The sequence below is a fragment of the Anguilla rostrata genome, chromosome 6 (assembly GCF_018555375.3).
Source record: "Anguilla rostrata isolate EN2019 chromosome 6, ASM1855537v3, whole genome shotgun sequence".
Lineage (NCBI taxonomy): Eukaryota > Metazoa > Chordata > Actinopteri > Anguilliformes > Anguillidae > Anguilla > Anguilla rostrata.
In genome coordinates this window covers 55201214-55227649 of record NC_057938.1, presented here as the reverse complement: position 1 = coordinate 55227649, position 26436 = coordinate 55201214, and the positions used below count along the sequence as shown (strand labels likewise).

Below are 26436 nucleotides of genomic sequence, written 5' to 3'. Positions count from 1 at the left end.
GCACTATGTGAGATATCGAGTTGTTGCATCTGTGGGCGGGGCTTAAAGTGAGTGATGTCAGAGCAGATTGAGGCAGACCAGCCGGAAAGCGCCGCTTAATTTCCCCGTCAAAAGAACCGACGGCGAATAAAAGCGGGAAAGCGCGTCTCTTCCGCTGAGAGGAGAGAGATGGAGCGTCAGACTCTTCGGAGATGAGAGCCGGCCCGAGCTGAGAGGAGCGGCTGTTCCTCCTCTGGGGCACGGAGAGTTTGTCACAAACGCTTAAATCCTTTTCTCGGAGTCGCTGGCTCCAGGAGTGTTCTTCGCCGTTGGTCACGTACAGGCAAAGAGTAAAACCCGAGCAGCGCTTAAAAAGCAGGCGATAAAAAAATGCTCGTGTGGTGAAGTGTGCTTGTAAAACGGAAAGTCTGGAATTGCTTCAGTAAATATCCAGCATCAGCAGTGTGTTTGTTTTACGAAGCGGTGATGCGGATAAGTATGGAATGCATGTTTATTTGTATGTGTGTATATACGCACTCATGTATGTATCTATGTATGTATGGACACAGTTATATATGTAATGTAATGTACGTATATTTGTATGTATAGATGTACTCTATGTATGTGTGTACATATATATGTGTGTTTGTGTGTGTCTATGTCAGTATGCATACTGTCCTGTATATGGACATGTGGACCGCCCCGATGGCGAGCGTTCTCCCCGTTTCCCGCCACTGCGGCGGCTCCGTTGCGGTAGGAAGATGGCGGCAGGACTCGCGCCGTGCCTGGGCCCCACCCCCCATCCGCCCCCGTCCCCCCCCCCCCCACGCTAATGAATTCTGGCTCATGTAAAATTCATCCACCGAGTTTCAGAAAGGGCTGCTGCCTGTGTTTACTGCCGAACCTCCAGCCTACCCCGGGACACCCACGGGGGGGGGGGCTTAAGCTCTTCAGGGCTTAAGCTCTTAATTTAACTCTCTGATTGGCTAGGAGTTCACACATGCCTGAATTGGCCAACGGTATGAATGGGAACTACAAAACCTACCTGCAGACGATACGGTCCCCCAGGACTGCGGTTTGAGATTCCGCTCTCTCACCCGCGCGTCCGGCTCGCTCGCTCTCTGTGCCGCAGGGCAGCTGAAGCGCACCAAGGGGGCGGAGATCGACGTGGAGACGCCGGACTCCATCCTGGTGAACACCAACCTGCGGGCGCTGATCAACAAGCACACGCTCTCCATCCTGCCGCCGGACTGCCAGCAGCGCCTGCTGCCGCTGCTCCCCGAGGTGGACCGACAGGTGGGTCCAACGGTCTGACGCCGCCGCTACCGCTATCACTGCCATCACTTCCTGTTTTGTTCTGATGTCACTTCCTGCTTTTGTCTGACGTCACTTCCTGTTTGGGCCGACGTCACTTCCTGTTTCTTCCTACATCATTTCCTGTTTGTTGCTATATCGCTTCCACTTTATTTATTTATTTTTTGCTGACACCTGTTCTACTGCTTCATGTCCTTTGACAGACTGTGTTATAATAAGCCTTCATATACTTTAATAAGTGTCCTTCATAACAGTGAGCTGGCCGTTATAAGACCTATCACCTTGTCACTTAAAAATACAGCCCGCTTTGTCCCGTCTATCTTTTTTGTCCCGTGATATTTTCACGCTTCGCTGTCGCCTTGCAAGCATGGCTTAGCTGCAGAGTTTAGTCTACAACTAAAAAAAATTACACGGTAAAACAGCAACAGTGGAACAGTGGTGTGTTAGCTTACTGTACAGCACAAGTGCTCTGACAGGTAATCAGACTTCGCCATCCTGACTCGCCCGCTCCCCCTCTGAACGATGTTACTGTGCGTCAATGCGTACCGACACACTCTGGAATTTAATTAGTACGCCCAGCTCAGCTTGTAGCCTGACATTACCGCCGTGTGTTTCTTCAGGCCCCGGAGTTGTTTCCGAGCGGTGCATTGTGGGTATTTTGAAAAGTGCCTTTTAAAACAAGGACCATTACCCCCAATCAATTCGTTTTAATGTCGAGAGCTTAGCGGCATAAGGTGCCGATTTAAAAAATAAGAAATAAAAATAAAAATCATTAGGACGGCTGGGCTTTTGGGATGGAAACAGAGTTCCGCTGCTTGGGCAGAATGCTGGAGCTCGAGACTGAACTGCGCTGAACTGTTACGGGCTTTGTGTGAGTAAATTCTTGACTTATTACACGCACGCCAAACAAATCCCTTTTTCTGAAGACAATTTAGTGTTTCCTTGCATCAGCAGAACTCCGATTGGAGGCGGGCCAAGGTTGGCATTTCTCATGCGTGACGTTAATTTACTCCCCCCCCCCCCCGGGGGGGAAGCGTAGGCCTTATTTTCTTTGGTGCCTTTATCAGGGAGCTGCTGTGGCCTTCTCTGCCCCTGCTGGCATAACAGGAGCACACAGATACAGACCTCTTTATTCCTGCTGCTTCTTAGAGCTGAGAGGAGTGTGTGTGTGTGTGTGTGTGTGTGTGTGTGTGTGTGTGTGTGTGAGTGCGTGCGTGCGTGCGTGTCTGTGTGTGTGTTTGTGAGAGACTGAATTCGATGGCAGGTGTTCTTGTGTAGGATCTTTCTTTTTGCCTTTACCCAACGCCTTGCAACACCATCCCGGGTGTTTTGAAACTCTACGGCTGTCCTGTAGACTCACAGCAAGATCGAGAGATTGCTGCTCTTATTATTACACAACCGAAAGTTATCCTTCCTGCCCCCCCCCCCTTTCTCTCTCTCTCTCTCCAAACGAAGCTGTGTGTTGTTCTTCATTTGGTTCCGAGTCAAACTCCGTTCATTCTCCGTTCCCCTCACTTGGCACCAGAGATCCTCCGTGCTTTCGTTTATTTCCTCCCTCTGATCGCTTCTGCGATTATGAACCGTGCCCGTGTGGTTTCGTCTTATCCAGCGAGGGCTCGACTGTAAATCGCTAAGCGATGCCGTGGAGTCTCTGTAGGGCCTGTAGTGAGGATGCGCAATGTCTGTTCGCTCGCGGTGAGGCAGATTTTGCGTGGGGGGTATGGGGGGGGGGTTACAGCTGAAAAAAGTGCACTTGTAAGTTGGCCAAAAACAACCCCACTTGCAGCTGCCTGAATTATATTATCAGCAGCAACATATGATATTAATATTATAAATATTACCATATGCTAAGAGCGTGAAATGCCTTTTAGCTGCATATATGCAGTGAACGGCATGTCTCGTCCACACACACAGGAAAACTGTCTAAACTCAGCCGGCCTTACAGAAAACGGAAATTAACAGATGCTTTCAGAAGTTGTAATACATTTTTTTTTACAAATATGTTTTTCATTAAATGTTCTAAAAAATTTTACATACTTATGTGCAGTGAAGAAAAAGTTTAGTAAAATCAGGAATAGTAAAATAGGCTTTAGGCTTGTGACATCACAATGGACAGAAAACTGAGAGGGGCACCACCAATCAGGGTGTACGTTGATGACATGTGATAGAACAAAACTGATGGTGATTGGTGGATACCTGTATGCTGTCTGGCTACACCTCCTAGCTCCTTGTGCGTAATTGGCAGGAAGCCACCAAATTGTTTGATTGGGTTCTGCCAACGTACTCCGTGATTGGTGGAGGTCCTCTCTAGTTTCTAGCAATAGGATGATGTCATGGTCTGCTCCATTCTTACTTCACTGACCCCAGAGCAAGCCAGGTGGTCTTGGAGGAAGCTTGAGAAGTGCAGTGGGCTGAAGACCCAGGGCTCTCTCTCTCTCTCTCTCTCTCTCTCTCTCTCTCTCTCTCTCTCTCTCTCTCTCTCTCTCTCTCTCTCTCTGTGATAACCACTCTCTCAACGTCCTGTTAAACCCCGGAGTCACAGGAAGTCAGCGTTCTTTATCGTGTCACACACAGGCTGCCTTAAAGGCAAGCCGCAGTGTAATCCCTTCAAAAAAAAAAAAACGTGTCTTCTTCCCAGAAGACATCAGAACAGGACTAATCCACTGTGAGCAGGTCAAGAGGGAGTGCTCCAAATTACGTGGATGTGTTTTTTTTTTTTAAACACACATCTGTGTTGCAAACATTATTTTTGCACGCAGCATTTCATAGCGCTCAGGCAGCAGGAACCGGTGGATGACATCACTGCATGCCATTTCCTGTTTTTGTGTGTGTCTGTGTCTGTGTGTTTCCCCTTATTGCATCTAAGCTAAGTGCTTACATAGCGTGATTTGCCTCGGCTCACTCACTGTAGATGGCGAGTAGGAGATGAATACCTCATGCTGTACAGTGTTATTATGATGATAATAGCTGTGATGGCGGTACAGACTGGTAATGGCCGCCGAAGGGAAGCCTCCCATTGGTCAGTCTCGCCTCAGGCTCGTGTGTCTGAGCTATTAGCTCGCTTAGCGTTAGCGCTTTTTCGGCGTCTCGCCCGCGTAGCCCGTCCCGCGGATTTATGGGCGCGTGTTTACATTTCCGCTGGTGCTGGAGGTTAAGTGTCCCGCACAGGACGGGGGCCCGAATATTCCGCCCCCCCCCCCCGCCCCCCAGCCTCCCAGTTATGGTCCCCCAGACAAGCAGACAGATATATAAATGGCAGTGACTTTGCATCTGATTTGTTTCTAACCCTCTGTCTCTCTTTCTCCCCTTTTCTCTCTTTCTCTCTCTTTCTCCCTTTCTCTCTCTCTCTCCCTCTCCCTCTCTCTCTCTCTCTCTCTCCCACTGCTGCCAGGGAACGAGCAGGGCCAAACAGAGTCTGTGCTCGATCCGGAAGAGATCGGAAACTGGCCAGAATCCGGCCTTACCAGCACGCTTGCGTTCACCCCCCATGTTCCCTGCAGGAGACTCGAGGTTTGTCACCTCAAATCCCTGTGCCAGGTTCACGGAGAGCTTAAATTGCCCCTAGGTATAGTTCTCCTCATGTTGGCAACGGGTTCTTCCTCCCTCCACCCAAGATGTGGGTAGGTTCCAGCACCCTGAAGAAATTGCAGGGATGAGATGATGATGGATGACGGATCGGATGGATGAACGGATGGATGATGACGGATGGCCAGACGCTGAGCAGGAAACGGATGAGGATGATGGATGGATGATGGAGACTGATGGATGGATGGAGTGGATGACGGATGGACGATGAGATGGATGGATGGATCGGAGAGGAGGAGGATGGATGGATGGATGGATGGATGGATGGATGGATGGATGATGGAATGATGATGGATGGAGGAGGATGGATGGATGGATGGATGGACGGATGGATGATGGATGGATGGATGGATGGATGGATGGATGGATGGATGGATGGATGGATGGATGGATAGTCGGCTCCAGCGACATAGATCCACAGGCTCGTCCTTAAACGCCTTTGCTTTGACTGTCAAATTTAAACGACCAACAAGCAAAGCTTTCTTTTTGCTGTCAGAATCCATTTGAGCTGGAACTTAGAAACACAGCTCATTTGCCACAGGGTCGCAGTTTGCCCTGGGGGGAATTTTTTTCCATGTTTCCTTACGATTGTGTTCTTTGTTGTGTCATTTAAATAAAAGACTCATCTTTTTTTTTGTGTCATTGGAACTTTAGAGAATAACGAACGATGTCAGTTAAAACGGAATCACGGATCGGTAAAATCGTTCGTGAGCCGACGTGTCCACACGTACGTTTCTTTGCTCAGAGGCGATGCTTTAAAAGGAAGGCAAACCAGATTATTAATTATATACAGAGAATGTGAGGCTTCCGCCCGTGTTTGTGGATGAGATAACCAGGCGCTTTGGGAAGGTCACCTACCTTGTCTTCTAGCGCCGAGGCAACCGGAGATGTGTTGACGTTGATTTATATATTTTCTCAGTTTTGTTTTATTTGTCCAATCAGGGGGAGATAAGCAGATAAGCCCGAGAGGTTGCTAGGAGTCAAGCTGCTCAAATGGTTTCTCAGAAATCCTTCGGAAGAAAGAAAGAAAAAGAGAAGAAAGAAAAAAAACAGAGATGAGACAGCACTTTGGAGTTTTTAATCAAAGGCCAAACAGGGCTGGAAAAAGATGTTAGATGTTCTGCTCTGGAATCGTTGTCCTGTCCTTACCCCCCCCCCCCCCTCCCCCGATAAATATGCGTTGCCTTCCTTTAAAATAGTCACGGGTAGTCTTGTTTACACTCACCACGTCCTCAAGGTGTACCAGAGTGAAATCCCAAGCTTGACACCCCAGGTCTTCCCTGCAAAAGGGAGTTGAGTTTTGGGATGACCTACCCGGGTTATCTGAGCAGCGGGAGTTTGAACGCCGGGCCGGGTGAGGTGACAGGAGGCCGTAGTTTTCGGAAAAGGTGTGTGGCAGGTCTTTTTTTTTCGGCGTCCGTGTGGGAGCTGAAGTGAGCGGAGGTGGTGTTCTCCGAGCGGCCGCTGACAGCGCCAGTGACAGCAAATAAAAATAATGGCCTGTCCGTCACTACGGAGCCTCAGCCGACCCTGGCTCTGCGCCCCCCCCCCCCCCCACCCCCCATCCCCACCCCCCCAGACTCCTGATGTCATTTCCCCTCCATGCTGATTTGTGTTCCTGATTCAAGGAGGACAGGAGCGTGTGAGTGCATGGCCCTGTGGAAAATAGGAAAAAAACGAAATAAATATCCTGAGTGCAACTGAGGCTGGCTTTGACTGAGCCTGACTGTGATTGGCTAACTGATCCTGGCTTTGATTGGCTAACGTAGCCTACCTTTGACTGGTTCTGACTTTGATTGGCCAGCTGAGCCTGTCTTTGATTGGCTAACTGAGCCTGGCTTTGATTGGCCAAATGAGCCTGCCTTTCACTGAGTCTGGCTTTGATTGGCGAACTGTTCCTGCCTTTGGCTGAGGCTGGCTCTGATTGGCCAACTGAGCCTGCCTTTGACTGAGCCTGGCTATGGCCGAATGAGCTTAGTTTTGATTGGAATTCTTCCCCACATTTTCATGGCCTGACCTCTGGGCTTGTAACTGAAAGAATGCAGGTTTGATTCCCAGTTGGGGCTCTACTGTTAAACCTTCTAACAAGGTACCTAACCTGAATTTCTTCAGTAAATATCCAGCTCTGTAAACAGATTCTAATTAAAAATGTGACCCTTGTAAGTCTCTCTGGAAAATAGCACCCTCTGGAGGCTGAAATATAAATATGGAACCGCTTTAAGGTGCTTTTGCGTGTTATTGCAGTTGAAACAGCTGCTTTTCAGCTTAAAGTGAAAGGTGGAAATAGTTCGTACCTTAGAGCCAAAGCTAAAGTGTATTGCGGGGGTGTACTGTATGTTGGGGGGTGGGGGAGGCACTGAATCTTGTGTGAGGCAGGAGTTTGAGAGTGCTCTTGGGCGCCCCCTGCAGGCGATTTCACCCCCGAGATGCGGCTGAGGGTGCGGCAGGAGCTGGAGAAGGAGAAGAAGATGGAGCCCTGGAAAGAGCAGTTCTACGAGAGCTACTATGGCCAGACGTGAGTATGTGTGCGTGCGTGCGTGCGTGCGTGCGTGCGTGCGTGCGTGCGTGCGAGCGTGTCTGAGTGTGTGTGTCAGACCTGGGTCGAATATGTATTTGTTTTGGATTCAAATACTTTTCTGTGCTCTGTTGATCTTGCCTGGTGTAACTGAGCCTGCCAATATGAACAGAAGGCGGGGTTTGCGCTTTTTGAGAGCATTTCATTGGTCCCAATACACCAGGCAAGATCAGTAAATCGTAGAAAAGTATTTGAATCTAAAACAAATACGTGTTTGACCCAGGTCTGGTGTGTGTGTGTGGGGGGGGGGGGTGTGATTTTCCACAGATTTTCCAAAATCATCAATTAATCCTTGAAGCAGTACCAATTCCTCATGACTCAGTGATGACTCCTGGGATTGGAATGGTTCCATTTTAGGGTTCAACCACGTAAACAGCCTTTATGCTGCTCACGCAAAACCCGGTCCAGTTTTCTCCCCATCTATCCTTATGCTCTTATGTCTGAGAACGATTTTTTAAAAATACATTATATTCATAACACATATCCAATTACTCTGTCATTTCCTTACACTGAAAACCATGAACGTAGACGGTGATGTTAGGGGATTCCTAAATCCACCGGCGACAGCGCTTCTCTTTTTTCACTTGGCTTTTTGCATTCGCGCGCCGTCCTCCTCCTCCTCCCGCCCCACGGCCGTTAAGTAGCGACGTGATTAATTAAGCTGATGCGAATGTGTTGTTTAAAAAAAAGAAAACAAAAAAAGACAAAAGCAATCTGTTTTTACCGCCAGCCGTCGTTGCGGAATCGAACATGAAAATAATAGCGTTCTTTTTTGAGTCAATCACTCGCCGTTGGCAGCGGTCCCTCCGCCAGGAGACGCGACATTATTCACGGAGAACACGACAGCCCCATTTCCCCTGAGCGATTGCGTTATCCGCCGTACTGGTCTCAGTCCAGCACCGCTCCGCTGTCCTCTGAATACTGCATGAGTCTGCAGTTAGCCAGCGCCTAAACCGAGCCACGCGCACTTTCATCTGTTTTGGTTTGTTTGAGCGCGCGCTGAGAATTTCAAACTTAAAAAAAAAAGAAAACGTTTTTTAAAAAAAAACGCATTTGTAACTGCCGCAAATACTTGCTGACAAAGACGGGTTGAGGGATTGACTGTATGTGCTTAGATGGAAGAGCACTTTATTTTTATTTTTTACAATTTTATTTGAAACATATTTCATAAATGCAACCGCTGTACAACTTTCTCTCAGGTTGTATTTTTTACTCTGGCACTTTAGAGAACCCATACCTGAATTTAAGGGGGGTGTCAGTCAAATTTTTTTTTTGGACCAGGAGTGCATGCCATTCTTCACCTGGAGGTGGCCTAGTTGCTAAGCAACCAGAACAGATACTGTGACAGGGTAGGTTTTTTTTTTTTTTGGATGGGTGGGGGGTGTGGGAGCAGGGGAGTGGCACACGGTTGAGGTAGCTCAGGTGAAAAGACGAACAGGAACAGGTACAGTACGACCTACAGGTGTGTTCACTTTAAGGGCTGCTGTTTGTCCTCCTCCTCTTCTCTTTTTATTGCGGTGGTAAATGTAAAAGGTTAGCTTGCAGCGTCCCTCTGTCCCCCGGTGTGACCCAGAGGTCTTTCTGTGCTGACGTGTGGAGCGGCCATTTTCTCCCCGGTCTTTATTCAGTGTGACAGAAAAAGACTGATGTCCTGTCCCTGCTGTACTCCCCCCTCGCCCCCACCCCATCTTTCGACCACAACCCTTAAATGTCACATTTAAAAACAGACTTGTGACCCACATCTTTTTTCAGACGTGTTTTTTTTTTTTTTTTTTGCTGTGCTCTTCCAAAGGCCACAGGTAAACTGAAAAGCACATTTATTATTTTTTTTCTCCCAGAATCTTTTTTTTTATTGTTGTTGTTGTCCTTACTCTTTTCTCAGCTTTTTTTCCCCCCCTATCGGAAAAAAGGGATGGCTAAGCTTTTGTCCTGTAATGACGGGTCTAAGTGAAATGGGAGAGGTCACAGCAAACGTGTAGTTTTTTTATTGAAGCGGAAGAGGTGGAGGAGGAAGAGTTGGTCTCTGGATAGACTAACCCCCCCTCCCCCACCCCACCCAAATACCCTTCTAGTGTGGGTTTGTTCACTTGTTCTTTTTGTGTCATCTTAGTATTAGTCAGAACTGTGGAAGAGGCATGAAGTATAAAATCATTATGTATAAAAATAGGACTGAAGTACACTTTTGGAGTCTGTGTGTGTGTGTGTGTGTGGCTGGGAGCGCACATATGTGTGTCTGAGCGTGGGAGCATGTGTGTGTATGAGTGTGTGTGTGTGTGTGTCGAAGTGTGTCCTTCCAGTCAGCTCAATGCAAGAGGAACTGTCACTCATTCATAATTAATAATTCATAAATCACGCTGCTCAATACCTGTGGATACCCGGGCATGTAAACAGCACTTCTCTCTTCATTTTATTTCTTTTGCAAGGAAAGTAACGAATGAACAGGAAGCCATGTGACTGGTGACCCAGTTAAGCTGCAGTGCATTCTGGGACTGAGTGTTAGAACACATAGATAACTAGAAAAACAAAAGAGGGCTAAAACAGGACAGGTTACCTTGTTAAAATTCATTTATACGTTTGAACCTGTGGAACAATAATATGGATTCTTGCCATTGCTACTGATAATTAGCAAGATTTTTAATACTTTTCACTACTCTAGCGAGGAGAATGCGTCAGAAGCATGCTGCTTAAATGTAACAATGATCAGTGAAAAAAAAAGATTTAAAAAACGTAACATGAACACATAATGAAACGGGAAGGTGTGTTCAGGGGTCATGGAAGATGGGAACACTTATTACATTACATTGTTACATTATGTTACATTATGTTACATTACATTACATTACATTACATTACATTACATTACATTACATTACGTTACATTACATTACATTATGTTACATTACATTACATTACATTACGTTACATTACATTACATTACATTACAGCGGACACTCGTATCCAGGGTAGTAAACCTAAAAGGCAGGAGGGCGTTATCCGGAGTCGGAGTCGAGCGCGTGGTCTCGCCGGAGCAGGTGTGCGCGGCGCTTCCCTCTGTGCGCTACCCGCGTGCGACGCGATGATTCATCCCCGCGCGCTTTCGGCTAAAAGGCCCTTCTGACAGAGAGGCAAAGTCACGGCTCTCTCTCTGTGTCACCCCCAGGGAGCCGGGCCGCTGAGTCACCCCTCGCCTTTAATCAGACACCGGGGACGCACGGGAAATCTCTCTCGCTCTGTCTCTCCCTCTCCCTCTCTCTCTCGCTCTCCCTCTCTCTTTCACTGTCTCTCTCCCTCTCTCTCTCTTTGTCTCTTTCACTCTCTCTCTCTCCCTCTCTCTCTCTTTCACTCTCTCTCTTTGTCTCACTCCCTCTTTATCTCTCCCTCTCTCACTCTCTTTATCTCTCTCTTTATTTCTCTCTCTTTCACTCTCTTTCACGCAGTCTCTTTATATCTCTTTCTCTGCTGTCGCTCAGTATCCTCTTTCTCCTCTCTCTCTCTATCTCTCTCTCGCGCTCTCTTTCTCCTCTCTCTTTCTCTCTGCGGTCAGAGGAGGGGTACAATGAGTGCTTTTCATGAAGTCTGTGGCCAATACTGGGCTGTTTAATGGGTTAGTCTCTTTTTGGCTTGTGTGCGTTTTGTTTTGTGAGTATTTTTATTTTTATTTATTTGTTTTTCATTTTTTTGGTTGTTTTTTATCCTGATTTCTATTGGTTTCTCTCATTTTTATGTTTGAATTACTTGATTAACAAGAATAGTATGTTTCCTTTAACTGTCATATGAAGGGTAACCAAAGGTCAAAGGTTGCTCTCTCTCTGCTGTCTCTTCTGCTCTTTCCCCATCTATCTCTCTTTCTCTGTTATCTCTCCCACTCTCTCCATGTCTCTCTTTCTCTGCTCTCTCTCCCTCCCTCTCTCTCTCTGGGGTTACCTGAGGTCGAGAGTCACTATAATCCCTCTTCTAGCGCGCGTCTCCCTCTGGCACATTTCTTTCTTTCCTATTTTTCGTTTCGTTCATTAATTCATTCTGGCGCTTCGCTGTGCGGGGCCCTCTGCTCCCCGTCGGCCCGGCGATCGACTCGCACGGCGCTATGAGTCACGGTGGGGGGGGGTGGGGGGTTCGACGCGGCCCCCTGGAACACTGGGGAGCGCGTCGGCGGCGAGGACGTGAGTCACGCGCTGTTCTTTTCCCGCCTTTTTCTCTCTCCCTGCGTGGGCTTCCCCGCGCTGCTGACTCGTACCGCGGAGCGCCGGGATGGGCGGGCGAGCGGAACGCTGAGCGAGCGAGCACTGCCGCCTGAGCCCCGTTTCCTGTTTCGGGCTGTAGTCGCGTGTTTACCGCCTGCTGACGTCCCCGTTTAACTGAACGCGCTTAGCAAGGACACCCACGGCCTTGGAGAATATTTTTAAATAATCCTTTACAGCTTCTCTGTTCAATTCTTAACCTATCAATCCCTTCCTCCTCACTTGAATTACTTTGGTGTACTTGAACCTCTGTTGTGTTGCGTCTTGTGCTGTTTTTGTGTCTTGTTCTATGTTTATATTTGACGGTTATTGTTTTTAAGGCAACCTTGGCAAAGCCAAAGGCAAAATTCCAGAAGTGGACAATAAAGTATCCTAATCTAATGTAATATTGATCTGTGCTTGTGTGTGCTTCTGATCTCAGAGTCCGTGTTCACAGTCGTTTTGTTTCTTTACCCACCTCAGTTCTGGGCTCAGTTTGGAAGAATCCAGAGAGCTGACGGTGGCGCCTCCCAGCCCGGAACGTTCCGAACCCCAGCCGGCTCCTCCTTCCCCTCCCCCTCCCGCCCCCCCTCCAAAGCAGGCCGAGCCTGTGGAGGGGACAAGGGTGGGGGCCGGGGAGGCTCACCCCGAAAAGGAAGAGAGGAGCCCCTCCCCCAGCTTAAAACAGGAGACGCCAGAGGGGGGGTCCGATGCCGAGCCCGCAGCCGCCCCCCCAGACCAGCCGGTGGTCCCCGACACCCCTCCGGAGGCCCCCAAAACGCCAGAGGTGTCCTCACCGACACCCAGTGATGAGGTCAGCCCCGCCCAATCGGAGAGGGCCCCCAGGGAGATTGGCCAATCAGGAGAAGGGCTGGAGGGCAGGGCCAAAGTAGAGACCCCTCCCCCAAAAGACCAGAATGTGGGGAAGGCCACACCCACCCAGGTGGAGACCCCCACCAGCACTGAAGCTCCTGAGTCGGAGCTTGTGGAGGCGGAGCCTGTGGGGGCGGGGCCTGTGGGGGCGGAGCCTGTAGGGGTGGAGCCCGTGGAGGCGGTGGCCCCGGAGCCCGTGAAGAGGAAGTGTTCCTCCAGTGAAGAGGAAGTGGCCCCCAGCCCAGAGAAGAGGCCTCGGGTGTCAGAGGTACCCCCTCTTCCCCCGACACCCCCTCTGCCCCCAACACCCCCTCCGAGACCCTCCCTCCAAATCAAGGAGCGGCACACGGCACCCAGAGTCCCTCCACTCACGGTAAACAGCTTAAAGAATAACCTCTCCCCCTGTAGGGCTGAACCACACTTGTGTTCTCATGTTGCAAGTTTGCATTTTGTTCTACACTTCAGCAATGTGGTATACCCATGGTTGTGTCTTTTGTGTGTGTGTGCATGTGTGTGCATGCATGCGTCCGTGTGTATGTGTGCTCGTGCGTGTGTGTGTGTGTGTGTGTGTGTGTGAGCAGATTCCAGTCTCGTGGATCTCGTCCGGTCCGGGGGCCAGTGGGAGCCCGGTCTCTCCGCGGACGCCGTTCCCAGCCCCCCTCCCCAGCCCGGGGGGGCGCACGGGGGCTCGAACCCTCGCCGACATCAAGGCCAAAGCGCAGCTGGCCCGGGCGCAGAGAGTGGCCGCCGCCGCTGCAGCCGCCGCCGCCGCCGGGTCGTCAGCAGGGGGCGCCGTCCCCGGGCCGGGACCGGGAGGGGGCGGTGGGGAGGCTGGCGGCTCCACCCCAACAACCCCCGAACCTGGGCTCCAACCCCAGCCCGGGACCCCCTCCTTTCAAGCACAGCTGCAGCCCGCCACTTCGACTCCCACCAAGCAAGCCCCTCCTACTGCGGTTACCACGGTGACCGCGCCGGCCAATCCCCTGGGACCCATCCAGTCTTCAGGTCTGAGCGGGACCCCCCAGAGAGACCCGCCTCTCACGGGGGCCAGCGGATCGGCAGAGCCCCCCAGCCCAGCGGCAGTTTCTGCAGGGGGAAAGGCGGGGTCTTCAGCCGCCCAAAAGCCATCGGGGTTCTCCACCGTCCCTCCCCAGGGGGTGAGGGCTGCTCCGTCCCGTCCGGTCACGCACCCCACCCCCACCCCGGCGCTCAGCCAGAGGACACCCCAAATCCCGCAGCCCACGGGGCCCTGCACCAGGGCCACCTCCTCCATCACCTCCAGCAACCCCCTGGTCACCAAACTCCTGCAGGGCCAGGAGGTGCCCCTGGAGCAGATTCTCCCCAAAGCCCTGTCCCGACCTCGGCCCGGCCGGAGAGCGCTCGGGGGCTCCGGCCCGGCGGCGGGGGACGGCGGGGGCCCCGTCGGGGCCGAGGAGGACAGGCTGAGGGCCCCCGTGGCCCAGGACCCCGGCCCCCACCAGCACCAGCACCAGCAGCAGCAGCAGCAGCAGCAGCGGGAGATGCTGAACCAGGCCACTCAGGAGCAGATCCTGCACACGCTGATGCAGCGCGCTCACCACGCCCAGCGCTTCTTCCCCCCCGCCTGCGCCCAGCTCGCCGGCCCGCCCCTCCCCCACCCCCACCCGATGGGCCCGCTCCTCCGGCCCTCCGACTGCGCCCCCGTCCCCGTCCCCGTCCCGCGGCTCCCGCTGGGCTTCCTGTCCCGAAAGAGGCCGTCCCGCCCGGCCATGACGGGACACTACCTGCTCAACGTCTCCACCTACGGGCGCGGCTCGGAGAGCGGGAAGAGGGCACACCTGGCCTCCGCCGTCCCCCTGGCCCACCTGAAGAGGGAGCAGGAGGAGGAGGAGCAGGAGGAGGGAGAGGACGGAGAGGAGGGAGAGGAGGGAGAGGAAGGGCTCGAGGAAGGGGAGGAGCAGAGCATAGCGGGGCAGTGGATGACCTGTGACCTTTCGGGGGTTAAGACGGAGACGCAGGGCTCCTCGGAGGACGCGGCAGACCCTCGCCATCAGCAGCGCAGGATAAAGTCGGAGTTTCCGTCGTTCGGACACGCCCCCGATAGGGAGGGGTGTGGTAGTGGCGCTGTCGAACCCAGAGCCAAAGAGGTGGTCCGGACCCACCAGCCGGACCGGGTCGGCACCGCTCCGGGCCTGTCCGTGTCGGGGACTCCGGAGCCCCCTCGCCCGCCGGGCCCCCCCACGGGCCCCCACACGGGCCGCCGCTCACGCAAAGCGTCGTCGGAGGGCCAGGGGCTGTACAGCGGTCACCCGGGCGACCGCAGCCCCGCGGAGACGGGCGGCTCCCCCGGCTACAGCCCCGCCTCCGGCAGCGGCAGCGTCATGTCCTTCTCGGTGACGGTGACCGCCATCCCCGCCGACCACCACCACCACCACCACCGCCCCGGCGAGGCCCCGCCCCTGCCCGCCTTCGCGGAAGGCTCCGGAATGGACGGCGGCGCCTCCAAGTGCTACTGCCGGCTGAAGGCCATGATCATGTGCAAGGGCTGCGGCGCCTTCTGCCACGACGACTGCATTGGGCCCTCCAAGCTCTGCGTGTCCTGCCTGGTGGTGCGGTAGCCGCTGCCCTGCCCCACCTACTGCTGTCTCTCCCGCACACACACACACACCGCACACACACACACACACACACACACACACACAAACACACAGTCACACATACACGCACATACTCGCGCACACACATTTATAGCATTGACAAAGAAACCCAGCACCTTGTACTTAGAATTTCAGCTCACTTGTGTTTTGTGAATTTTGTGACAAAAAAAAATTTGCACTTAGAGGAAAAAAATAATAATTTTATTGCACAATATTTTTGTTTAAAAACAAAAGGAAACTTAAAAAAAAAAAAACAACAACAAAAAAGGAGAAAAAAAATGACAAAAATATTTTTCTAGATGATTTCTGAGATGTCTGTGATGGACAGAGCCTTCCTTAGTCGTGGATCCTTTGTTGTTATCGGACGCTTGTGCACAGAATAGTTTGAGGAGAGGCTGTGGCATTCTACCCGCGTTAATCACAAGTCTGATGGAAAACAGCGCTGGGTCCTTGTAGCGCGAGCTGAAGGTAGCGTCTGAATGCGCGATGATCCTGTGTGTGCGTCAGCGAAGTTCTGAATTGCACACGACGCAGCGCATATAAATTGCTGTCAGTGTAACCTAAGGTCATGGTTTTTAGTTCTGTTCAAATGTCCCCTCCAACAGAAATTAACTGCCATCGCAACTAGCGGACAACCAAGTGTACAAAAAAAAATGCATTTCATGTAGGCTACTGAGAGAGAGGTAAAGTGCTTTACTGGGTAGAAAAAAATCAAATCGTACAACTACCCACAAGCACCACTGAATGGAATGTGGACTGAAACCACCTTCTAAAACACTGATCCACGTCCAAAACCCAGATCAGACGTGCGGTACGGTACGCTGTTTCAATACTGCACCTTATGGTCATCCACCCTGCTGACGTTTAAAACATTTCTGCTCGTGGAAAGACAAAAACGGATCTTGAGGTTTGATTGGACAACGTGTGAGGGGGAAATCTAGTGCAGTTTGATATCTGCCCTTTTGTACTGTACTGGCCTTCTGCTCAGAGTTAGGCTATTTTCTGATGCGTTCTGGACAGAGAGGATCGTTTAGATCAGAGTAGTAGCGAATCCGAAAGGGTCTGGCTGGCTAAATATAAAACGGACCGTTTCTTAGCTGTGAAGATGTGCAATGATAGCCGGCTGGAAGGAATATTGCCGGCGCGGTGCGCAAACGGCTTTCGTTCGCCTGGGGTGCCGTTTAGACTGCCGCGTAGATCTGATTAGAATCCGTTATGAAGCTAAAAACAATTTTTAACCGACGCCAAACAAACAGCATGGAAACCGATCATTTCAAATGTCACAGTTAGCAACATTTGTGCGTGGTATTCCATTCAAATTTCCTGGATGTGACCTGTGTTGTGCGGACGTACAGACTGAATTTCTCTTCGCTTTTGTGTGTTTTGTTTTCTTTTTTTGGCGCTGTCGCACGTTGCTCTCTTGCTGCGCGTGGCCGTTCGTTTGGCTGGCGCGCGTGGCGTTTCAGAGCGCAGAGGCGGAGCCCCGTCACACGCACGTCACGCGCGAGATGGGAGTGTGCACATTCAGCGCCGGGCCTGGGGTATCTGCCAGTCTGACGGTAGCCTTAAAGAGGACTCCCGATACCTGAACTCACGGTCGTCAGGTGGAGTTTTTCTCTCAGTGATAAACACACAGCATACTGCCGATTTTCTTCACGCAAACTGCTTTTACCGTTATTTTTCTTCCTCCGTAACTTTGCTTTCCACAAGAGTGAATACCTTATTTTGTAATTACTTTTGTAATTATTTGTTGTTTTGTTTTTGTTTTTTGCAAACCGTGAAACTGAATGTTGAGAAACAAGATTATTCAAGGGTCGTTTATTGAGGATATTCTAGTTATTTTGGAGTTGCTTTGCTTTGTAAATATTATCGTTCTTGTGAACTGGCTTTAGAATTGTATTCCTTCTTGCTCCTAACTGTCCGATAATTTCCTTTGCTTCTTTTCCAAACCGAGCAACTGCATCAGTTTTATATCGAATGAAAAAAAGCTAAGAATTCTGCTTGACAAATGTATATTAATATTTTAACCAACAGCGAGCACGATTTGTGTGACAGCTGAAAGCAATAACAGATCAGTGCCCTAATGCAATAATATTATTAATAATAATAATTAATAATAATATATAATAATAATAATAATCAATACTATTGCTGTACATCCCTTTCACAATGAAATCATGGAAAACAAACCCAGGGTATGCATGCTGAAGACCAATAAATCTATAACTCAAGTCTATTAACCATATTTTTTAAAATGTTTGTTCCAAGTTCACGTGAAATTTAAGTACATTTTATATGAATCATTTCTAAGGTGTTATTACCAAAGACACCACATACGAATAGGTGTTCAAATCTTGTTTTTTTAAATGTTTGAACGAGTTAAAAAGTAATATATTTTAAGTAATATATTTTAATATATAAACTCTATTTACAAATAACCTAAGTGATATCATTTCAAAGAAAGAAAAAACAGGGTATTTAATAAAATGCCACGATAACCATCCTATTTTGTTGGTTATGACTGGACTACATCAGAGTATGTTTTTAAATTTTTCCTAGATCCATGCAATATCATATGGCTCCTTGCAAATCATTCTTAGACGACGGGGTGTACTTGGGGATTTTAGCAGAGACTTTAATATGTATATGTCTTTACACCCGTTTGGAAATTCAAGCATGAAATGAAATCGAGAGCCAAATGTATATGAGTATATGACTCGATTCTGAAATACATAAAGGGACAAGAGCACTTAATTTTTCCAAATAAAAGATGAAAGATTGCTCGAAGCGGACTAAAACTCAGCTCGCTCCGGATCAGGTAGCATCAGGGACTCGTAAGCAGGAGTCTTCATGCGGGTAGGCCTTAGATCCGTTTTTAAAAAGCCGTTTGGAAACCAGTGCTACAAACCTCCTCAAAGCTATTCAATGCAAAAATAAACAAATAAAAATATGGGTATCATCTCAAAATATATTTGTCAGATGTGAAAGATATTTGCTCATTCTCAGCTGGAGTCTTATGCAAACGTTTTTCATGCCAGAGTTTACTCAATTATGCTTTTTTAAAAATCTGACTTTAAAAGACCTGCTGTTAACAGTCATTCTTCTCTACACCCGAAGCTCTGTTGCCCAGCAGGGGCGGGGCCTATTCGCAGATTTCATTTGCAGTCTTAAAACAGTTTCTTTCTCTTTCTCTTTTTCCCCCCTCCCCTTGCTGCTGCATAATGCATTAGCGGCATTAAGGTAATGCACTGCAAGCATTAAAGAGTCATTCGCTTCGCGGGGGGGGGGGGTTTAACAGGGAAATGTTATGCAAGTAAAGAGGAAACAAGACTGCCTTAAATTCATTATTGATTTGAACTCAGCGCATTCACTTTCGCCATGGCTACCCACATCAATTGACCCCCCTGCCCCCTCCCACAGACACTTACGCTTCACCTGACATTACAAATAAGAAGAAGAAAAAAGTTGATGTACCCGCTCCAGTTCCTCAGTTTTTATCTCCGATTGTGTGTGCGATATTTGCGGTCAATCTTTCAGACCAAAGATAGTCAACTCAACTCTTACACTTCTTACACAAGCCATAATAGAGCAGCTTCAGGTTTAGTCACCAGGTCACCACTGGACTACCCCACAAGATGCTGTTTCCCCGTTAGCAGACGGCTCATCAGTTTGCTGAAAACGTTTATACCGAATACCTCACACTGATTTAGTAACAGTTTGCTCACTGTGTTTTTTTGCCAATTTATTTCTAATGAGTGACACACATACAATACATTATTACTCAAACGTCCATTTTTGATTTTAAAAGCCAACATGATACGTGTTTTTTTAATAAACAACATGTCTAAGCCATCTTTCATCTTTCGCAGAAAAACAAACTGTAATAAACTCGGGGTTCGCAAACACGGTCCCAGGGGATCCCTTATATGCTGGTTTTCATTCCAGCCGTAGCTGCGCCTCTGAACTTTAACGATCCGTTAATTGTGCTTAATTAGACACTCTTTCGTTATTCGTTCCTAATTCCGTGCGGCACACTGGCCCACGTGCGTGCCTCGGGATGTGTCATCAGCCGGCATGCCTAATGCTTTCATCTTCCGGCACGTGGCAAATGACTCTTTCAGAAAGCGCTTTCATTTTTTTTTTTTTTTTTTTGAATAATAGATACTGAATACTCAATAAATGAGTTCCAATCTATGGGAGAATGGCCTCTTAAACCAAATCAACGTTAAAGAAAATCCTTCTGAAAGAGTGGATGTTAAACACCCGTTTTCAACAACATGAATTCGTCGAGAGGTTGGCTTTAACGTAAACTAGCATACAGTGGCGGGTCCCCTCGGACAGATTTGGGGGAACCTGTGTCATGAAGTCGGCCTAACTGTGGAATTTTTGTAGATAAAATCGTGGCATACTTTTTAATCTTGACTTTCTGACTGTGCGGACACTGCTGATGGCAAATCGTTTTTGATAATCAGAGAAATATTTCTTGTGAAAAGTCTTTGAAGGGACTGATAGGTAATTCAACACCTGAAGCTGGGTGGCGGGGCGGGGAGGGGGGTAATTTTTAGAAAATCAAACTTTGCTATTTTTTAGAACAATAAAATAATTTTTATTTATTTAATAACATATATTTTGTATAAATAAAAGAAAGGTTATCAAAAAAAAAAACAGATTATCTATTGCCTTTCATGTGCATTAGTTTCAAAGTGAACGTTCGCTGTGGTCAATCACTGCATGGCAAGGGCGTAAGTTTAGTTTGAATATTGGGGGGGTAGAAATGCATCCATCCTGAGAACTCCAACCCTATAGGGGGGTCTAGGGACATGCCCCACCACCCCAGAAGAAATTTTTAAAATGAACAGCTGTGAAATTATCATTTCTGGTGAATTCCAAGGGGGAAATACTTCAGACTACTGATTAGTATATCCCAATTACAACAGGAAGCCCCATCTTTAATATACAAAATTAATCATATTATTGGGGGTGGGGGGGTGGGGGTTGGAACTCAAAAGACATGCATGTCAGGTGCACTCCTGCAGGTGCCCTTGACCAAGGCACTAGCCTCAGAGCTGGAGTCAGTCCCCGGGTGCTGCACTGTGGCTGCCCCCTGTTCCTAGGTAACTAAGGGTGGGTCAAATGCAGAGGACAAATTACCCCACGGGGTTCAATAAAAAGTATATCTTACCTCTTATCTTATCTAATCCCCCAAAAATTACGCCCTTGCTGCACGGATGGGGGGGGGGTGGGGGGAGCTGACGTGGGACTCCTCGTTACTCACGAGATCAAGCCGGCGTCTTCTGGGAGAGAGGACAGTTTAATCCTCTCTCATTTCCTTTCTTTACGCGACGAGCGCAAACCTGCTGTTCCCTCTTCCCCAGGGAGCCCCCCCCCTATTCCGCACATCTCTCTCTCTCTCTCTCTCTCTCTCTCTCTCATCGCGCGTTCCCAATAAAGGCGGGGAAAAGCCTCCCTTGATCATCCAGCGAAAACGAGCGTAGCGGGACGCCGCGTGAGCGCGAGGACTTAACGACTGTTTTTATTCAAAAAGGGACTCCTGCCCCCCCCCCACCCCCCAGCCCCCGGCCCCCAGCCCCCCAGCCCCCGGCCCCCGGCCCCCGGCCCCCCACTAGTCATAATACGTGTTGTTTTACCCCCATGCTATTGTCCCACTGTGCGGAGTCCGTTTGCTTTTTTATATCTGGTGCTATGCTGAAGACAACCAGGGGGTCACAATTTAGCGGGAGTGCAAGCTTTAGAGAAGTCACGGAGGGAGGTACAGCTACTCGATCGCATGCTGGATTGCATTTTGTATTTCAGTGTAAAAAAAAAAACAAAACAAGAACAAGGCCAGGTCAAAACCTAGCATATGGCTGGACCTAACACACTTCATCTGGCCGACCAATGGTGTAACTTCATAACTCGGCCAACCAATGGTGTAACTTCATCACTCGTGTCACTCAGTCACAGACATTTGCATTTGTAGGGCTGGCCCCGCTGTTGCGGTCCAGCCAAAAACGAGTCAACTGCTCTTTAATATCACCATGTAAATCACATAATTTCCATACTCTCAATTTTGTTTCAATTGTCAATATTCAATAGCAGAATCGTGTGCAACATTCAGTAATTATTAATAATTGTTATTTGTGTTTTTTTTCCCTTTTGACCATTGAATCATGGGTAAATATTGGTTTACACCGCATTTAGGTGTCAAAATAAAAGCTTTACATCCGTATGTTTTCTTGTCAATGAATATGATGTTCTGTCCATCTCATGTCAAGTGGGGACAAGTGGGCACTTGTCCCAAGTGAATTTTCTGCTTAAATGGGGTCAAAAGGAATGGGAGTGTAACAAACTGAATAATGACTGACTGCTCGGTGTTCTGATTCAGAAAGGAAAGCTGTTTGGGAGTGTCTAGCTGAGCAGAAGAAGCCCTCGATATAAAAACTGTTAACTGCATTGCACTTTGTTCTGTTTGTGTTCTAAATCTGAAGGCTTACGTTAAATGCAGTGTGCCACTCCCCCAAAAAAAACCCGTTTCTGAGAGTGAAAGACGAACGCCACTGTGGTCTGACCTCGTGCTGGTCTGTGTCCCAAAAAGGAGGTCATTTGTGTGAAGGTGTGTGTATGTGTTCCTGTGTGTGTGTGTGTGTGTGCACGCACGCCTACAGGGCTGGTTCATTGGTAGAGAGGGTGGTTGCCCTGGGTGCCATCCATTTGAGGTGGAGGGGGGTAACATTTATGAAAGTTAATGTTAGCCCCCCAATACAGAGTCGCTATGTTAACCCCCCTACACACACAGTCCGCAATCATCTCCTACTCCTCCCAGCCCCCCCCCAGTTTGCAATCTTACAGTGGCAGAAAGGCCAAAGCTGTGCGTGCGTGCGTGCGTGCGTGTATGTGTGTGCTCGGATATTTACCCTCACACAGATGTGTGAATTCCTCCTCCTCTGTTTTCTGTCTCTTCTTTTGCTGTTGTTACTCTTTTGAGGGAAAGAGAAACAACCTCTTTAAAAACTAAGAATGTAATATAGTAGTCAGCAATATGATTTTAAGAAAAAGTGTATTTTATCATGCAAGTTTTAAAGAAATAATAAAAAAAAATAAGATGTTTCCAGTAGTGCTGTATGCCTCTTTTTTTTCTCTTAAAGTGTATCTCTTGTAAAGTTGTTTTCACACGAGTGGTTTGGGTCTTGTAGTTTGAAACAGGGAGGGGTGATTCCTGGGTGAGACTTGAGCAAGACTCTTAACATCACATTACATTTCATTTGGCAGACCCTTTTATCCAATCTCTTTTTCATAAAAAAAGCAAGTGCCTTATTGCGATGTCATGGCAGAGGTTTTCACACACCGTAATGCGTAACAGCATACAAATACGTATTATAACAGTGTTATAACAGTATAATAATCAACAATTAAGAATCTGTCTACTCATGCAGTCCAGTTTCGAAGTAATGCAATACTGCATTACATTTTAAGTGCTAAAGTGTCCATGCAGAAGTTCATACAGTTCATTGGGGGGAGGGCAGGGCAGGGAGGGGGGGGGGGGTTGTGTGAACAAATAGGCTTTTTCCCTCCTGTGGGATCACACACTCAGGCTGTTAAATTTTCTGGCGAGTCCAGGGTTCGACAGGCTGAAGGACACATCCATCCCATCGACCCGGCGCGGCCGTGGTGAAGGATGGGCCCGACTGGATCTGGGTCATGAATGAACCATGAAGCCTCCGCCCGCCCGCTTTCGGGACCTGTCGCCGTCGGGACCCGTCACGGTCTGACTGATTTTCGGAAAAGCAGGAAGAGGAGGTTTTCAAAAATCTGGAAACCTGGACCTGTCTGAGCCGCTAGGGCACGTGTAAAAACTGCAAATAATGATCTGGCCCACATATCAATCCAGATAATCAACTACATCTGGCTTGGGAAGCAGCAGTGTGGACGGCGTAGTCCCTGGCAATATTCATTTGCAACACAGGGGGCGCTGTGCACTGCTGCTTGAGCAGCAAAGGGAAGGGAGGGCCTAGGGGGGCGGGGGTACAGGCACATACCCCCACCCCCCTCCCCAAATCCGCCTACTCTCATTGGCTTTAAGCAATGTTAATTTAAAAGACCTTTCTCACTGCCAACGTGGATGAAGTGTTGCTACGCTACTTCCTGTAAGCTTCTGGACGGGTAGCACTTATGTGAAAAAGGCCTATGATTCCACACATGCTGCAGAACACCATCGTAGCTGCGATATTCTTAAAACAGTATCATCTGTTCATTTTACTGACCATCTCACTGTGTAAGCTGCTTATTACAACCACAAAAAAGGGTGACTCAAAGGTTTTTATCAAAGGGCAAAGCATGCTGGGGTTAGACTGAATTTACACCGGACCCAGACGCTGCTGCCAGTCCAGGGAAGGCCCAAGTCATACCTTTGCTATTTGGCGTGGAAATGGCGATTTTTATGGAGCTCCGTTACATTTGGCGTGCCACAGAGCGGATGAGTCACCCTCCAGCTGACACTATCCCGTCTGTCATGCTCGCTTTGAAGTGCACAGGGTCCTGCCGGAAGTGGCAGAATCCGGGGCTCAATCCGCAAGAGAGCGCAGAATCCCCCTCACCTGTATGCAGAATCCCCCTCACCTGTATGCAGAATCTCCCTCACCTGTATGCAGAATCTCCCTCACCTGCATGCAGAATCCCCCTCACCTGTATGCAGAATTCCCCCTCACCCGTATGCAGAATCCCCATCACCTGTATGCAGTATTCCCCCTCAACTGTATGCAGAATCTCCCTCACCTGCATGCAGAATCCCCTCACCTGCATGCAGAATCCCCTCACCTGTATGCAGAATCCCCTCACCTGTATGCAGATCCCCTCACCTGTCAGCAGAATCCCCTCACCTGTATGCAGAATCCCTCACCTGTATGCAGAATCCCCTCACCTGTATGCAGAATCCCCTCACCTGTATGCAAATCTCCACCTGATGCAGAATCTCCCACCGCATGCAGAATCCCCTCACCTGTATGCAGAATCTCCCTCACCTGCACACAGAATCCCCCTCAACTGTATGCAGTATTCCCCTTCACCTGTATGCAGAATCTCCTTCACCTGCATGCAGAATCCCCCTCACCTGTATGCAGTATTCCCCCTCACCTGTATGCAGAATTCCCTTCACCTGTATGCAGTATTCCCCCTCACCTGTACACAGAATCCCCCTCACCTGTATGCAGAATCTCCCTCACCTGCATGCAGAAACTCCCTCACCTGTATGCAGAATCTCCCTCACCTGTATGCAGAATCTCCCTCACCTGCATGCAGAATCCCGCTCACCTGTATCCATTACGCAGACGCCGTCATCCACCGGAAAATGGAACCGGACAGCTGCGACTAAATTGTTTGTGTGTGTGATTCAAGAGGTTTAAAAGACGTGCTGACGGCGAGGGCTCCGATATCGCGGAAGGAAACCTCGGTGACTAACCGACAAATAAAAAGCGGGGGAGAGCGAGTGTTCCCCCCTCTGTCTCGATCGCCCCAAAGGAAAATACCCGCGCCGTTCTAAATAATGCAGACTGCCATATGGCCGACAAGTACTGCTGAAGGAGTCAGTAAGGCGATTACATTTTAATGGTTTCACGTTGCAGGAATTTATGAAAGTATGAAAAATGGACGGGGGCAAAAAAAATCAGGCTGCTATTATGATTATGATTATGACTATTCTCAGCTGATTATCTGTAACGTATAGGATAGTGTGTGGGACCCTACGTATCATGTTGCCTCTGCTTATATATTTTGTAATTAGTGTGCATTTGTGTGTGCGTGTGTGTGTGTGTGTGTGTGTGTGTTGTGGGTAGGCTACTTTACAGGAAATTAATGTTTGGCCCAAAACACACACACACTGCCCTTACCTCTAAGAGATCTTCTATGTAATAAAATGTTGCGCTGTTTCGGTTCTTACAAAAATAACTTCCCCGTTGACTAAGAAAACAATAACAATGTGCAATGTCCACACACACACACACATAGACTGGGTTCTTCGTCTGTTTATGAAAAGGATTATACTTTTTTTTTAGAAAATGCTCTCTCCTCAGTTAGCCTAAGGTTTATGGCAAGCTTTAGAATGAAGAGTAAATGGAATGTATACAAGTGCAGTGTTCCATGCGGAATCCAAATGATTAAACGTCATGGTAACGGAGATACCCAACAGACCCAGCTACTGACAGCCACATTTGATTAAAAAAATGAATTATTAAATAACGCTTGGGGATAAAAACACCCAGATCTGTAGGCCTGATCAACTTGAAGCGCATTGTAGTGTTTTTGTCTCGTCCTTTTAAAGCAGACGTAAAATACATAGAGGCCACGTGAAACGCATGGCAGTGACATTTACGTCACTTACTGACGCTGACCGCGGTTTGTTCTCGACGAGATTGAAGACGAGAAATGCGTCAGACTGTCCAGGGCTGTTCAACCCGCCGCGGTACGTTGCCATGCTAACAAGTGGAATCCCACTCTATCAGGAATCCAAAGTAGGCCATGCAATCATCACTTTTCCTGTCCACAAATTTACAAGCGCAATGGTTTTCTTCTGCTGGGTACTTTCAGTCCGCGTGATGTTTAAGACAAAATGCAGGATCTACAGATTTTTCCAAGCGTCAGTAATTGGCCCTTTCGGGACTGGGCACCGATGTCTCAGATGTAAGGCTATATATACACAGAGTTATTTATGAAGAAAAGGGAACGTACAGCTCCAGCAAACAGTTCTCTGATTTTCTGGTCTTCCTAAGACTCAACCCATTCTTACTAAGACTGAGAAACTGGGGAAGTGTGCTATGTTATGTGATCATAATTGTGTCTACATTTGTTGAAAAAAATGATGAAAAAAAAAACTCAGCTGGCAGACAGCTAATAAGAGGAAATTACATTAGTTTTTTTCTTTTCACTTCTAATTATACAACAGAATTTGACAGCTGTATTAAAAAAATGCAGTTGGCGTTTTTCCTATGTTGGATTTTACTGTATTATCGTTCAGATAAAACAATGATGAGAATGTATACAATAGAGTATGTCTGCATGACATTATAGGCCTACCTGTGTGTGTGTGTTTGTTGTTTGTCTGTGTTGCTACAAACTTGTGTATATTTTTATAAACCATGTAGATGTAGAATAATTCTCGGCTCTTAATATTATTTATTATAATAATAATAGTAATAATAATAATAATAATCGTCATCATAAACCTAGGAATATCCCTATTTTCATCACGTGATCCGTGCTTAAGGGC

At 48.4% G+C, this 26436-nt stretch overlaps 1 protein-coding gene across 1 annotated transcript in view; it reads left to right on the top strand.

The window, feature by feature from the left end:
* The window catches only part of asxl2 (ASXL transcriptional regulator 2), a 65395-nt gene extending 43109 nt beyond the window's left edge, over positions 1 to 22286 (top strand). The window contains exons 8-11 of the mRNA XM_064341259.1: positions 1112 to 1287; positions 7263 to 7393; positions 12154 to 12916; positions 13125 to 22286. Coding sequence (XP_064197329.1) covers positions 1112 to 1287; positions 7263 to 7393; positions 12154 to 12916; positions 13125 to 15140 — 3086 coding nt within the window. The 3' untranslated portion in view covers positions 15141 to 22286. The remainder of the gene's footprint in view (positions 1 to 1111; positions 1288 to 7262; positions 7394 to 12153; positions 12917 to 13124) is intronic.
* Positions 22287 to 26436: the final 4150 nt, after the last annotated feature.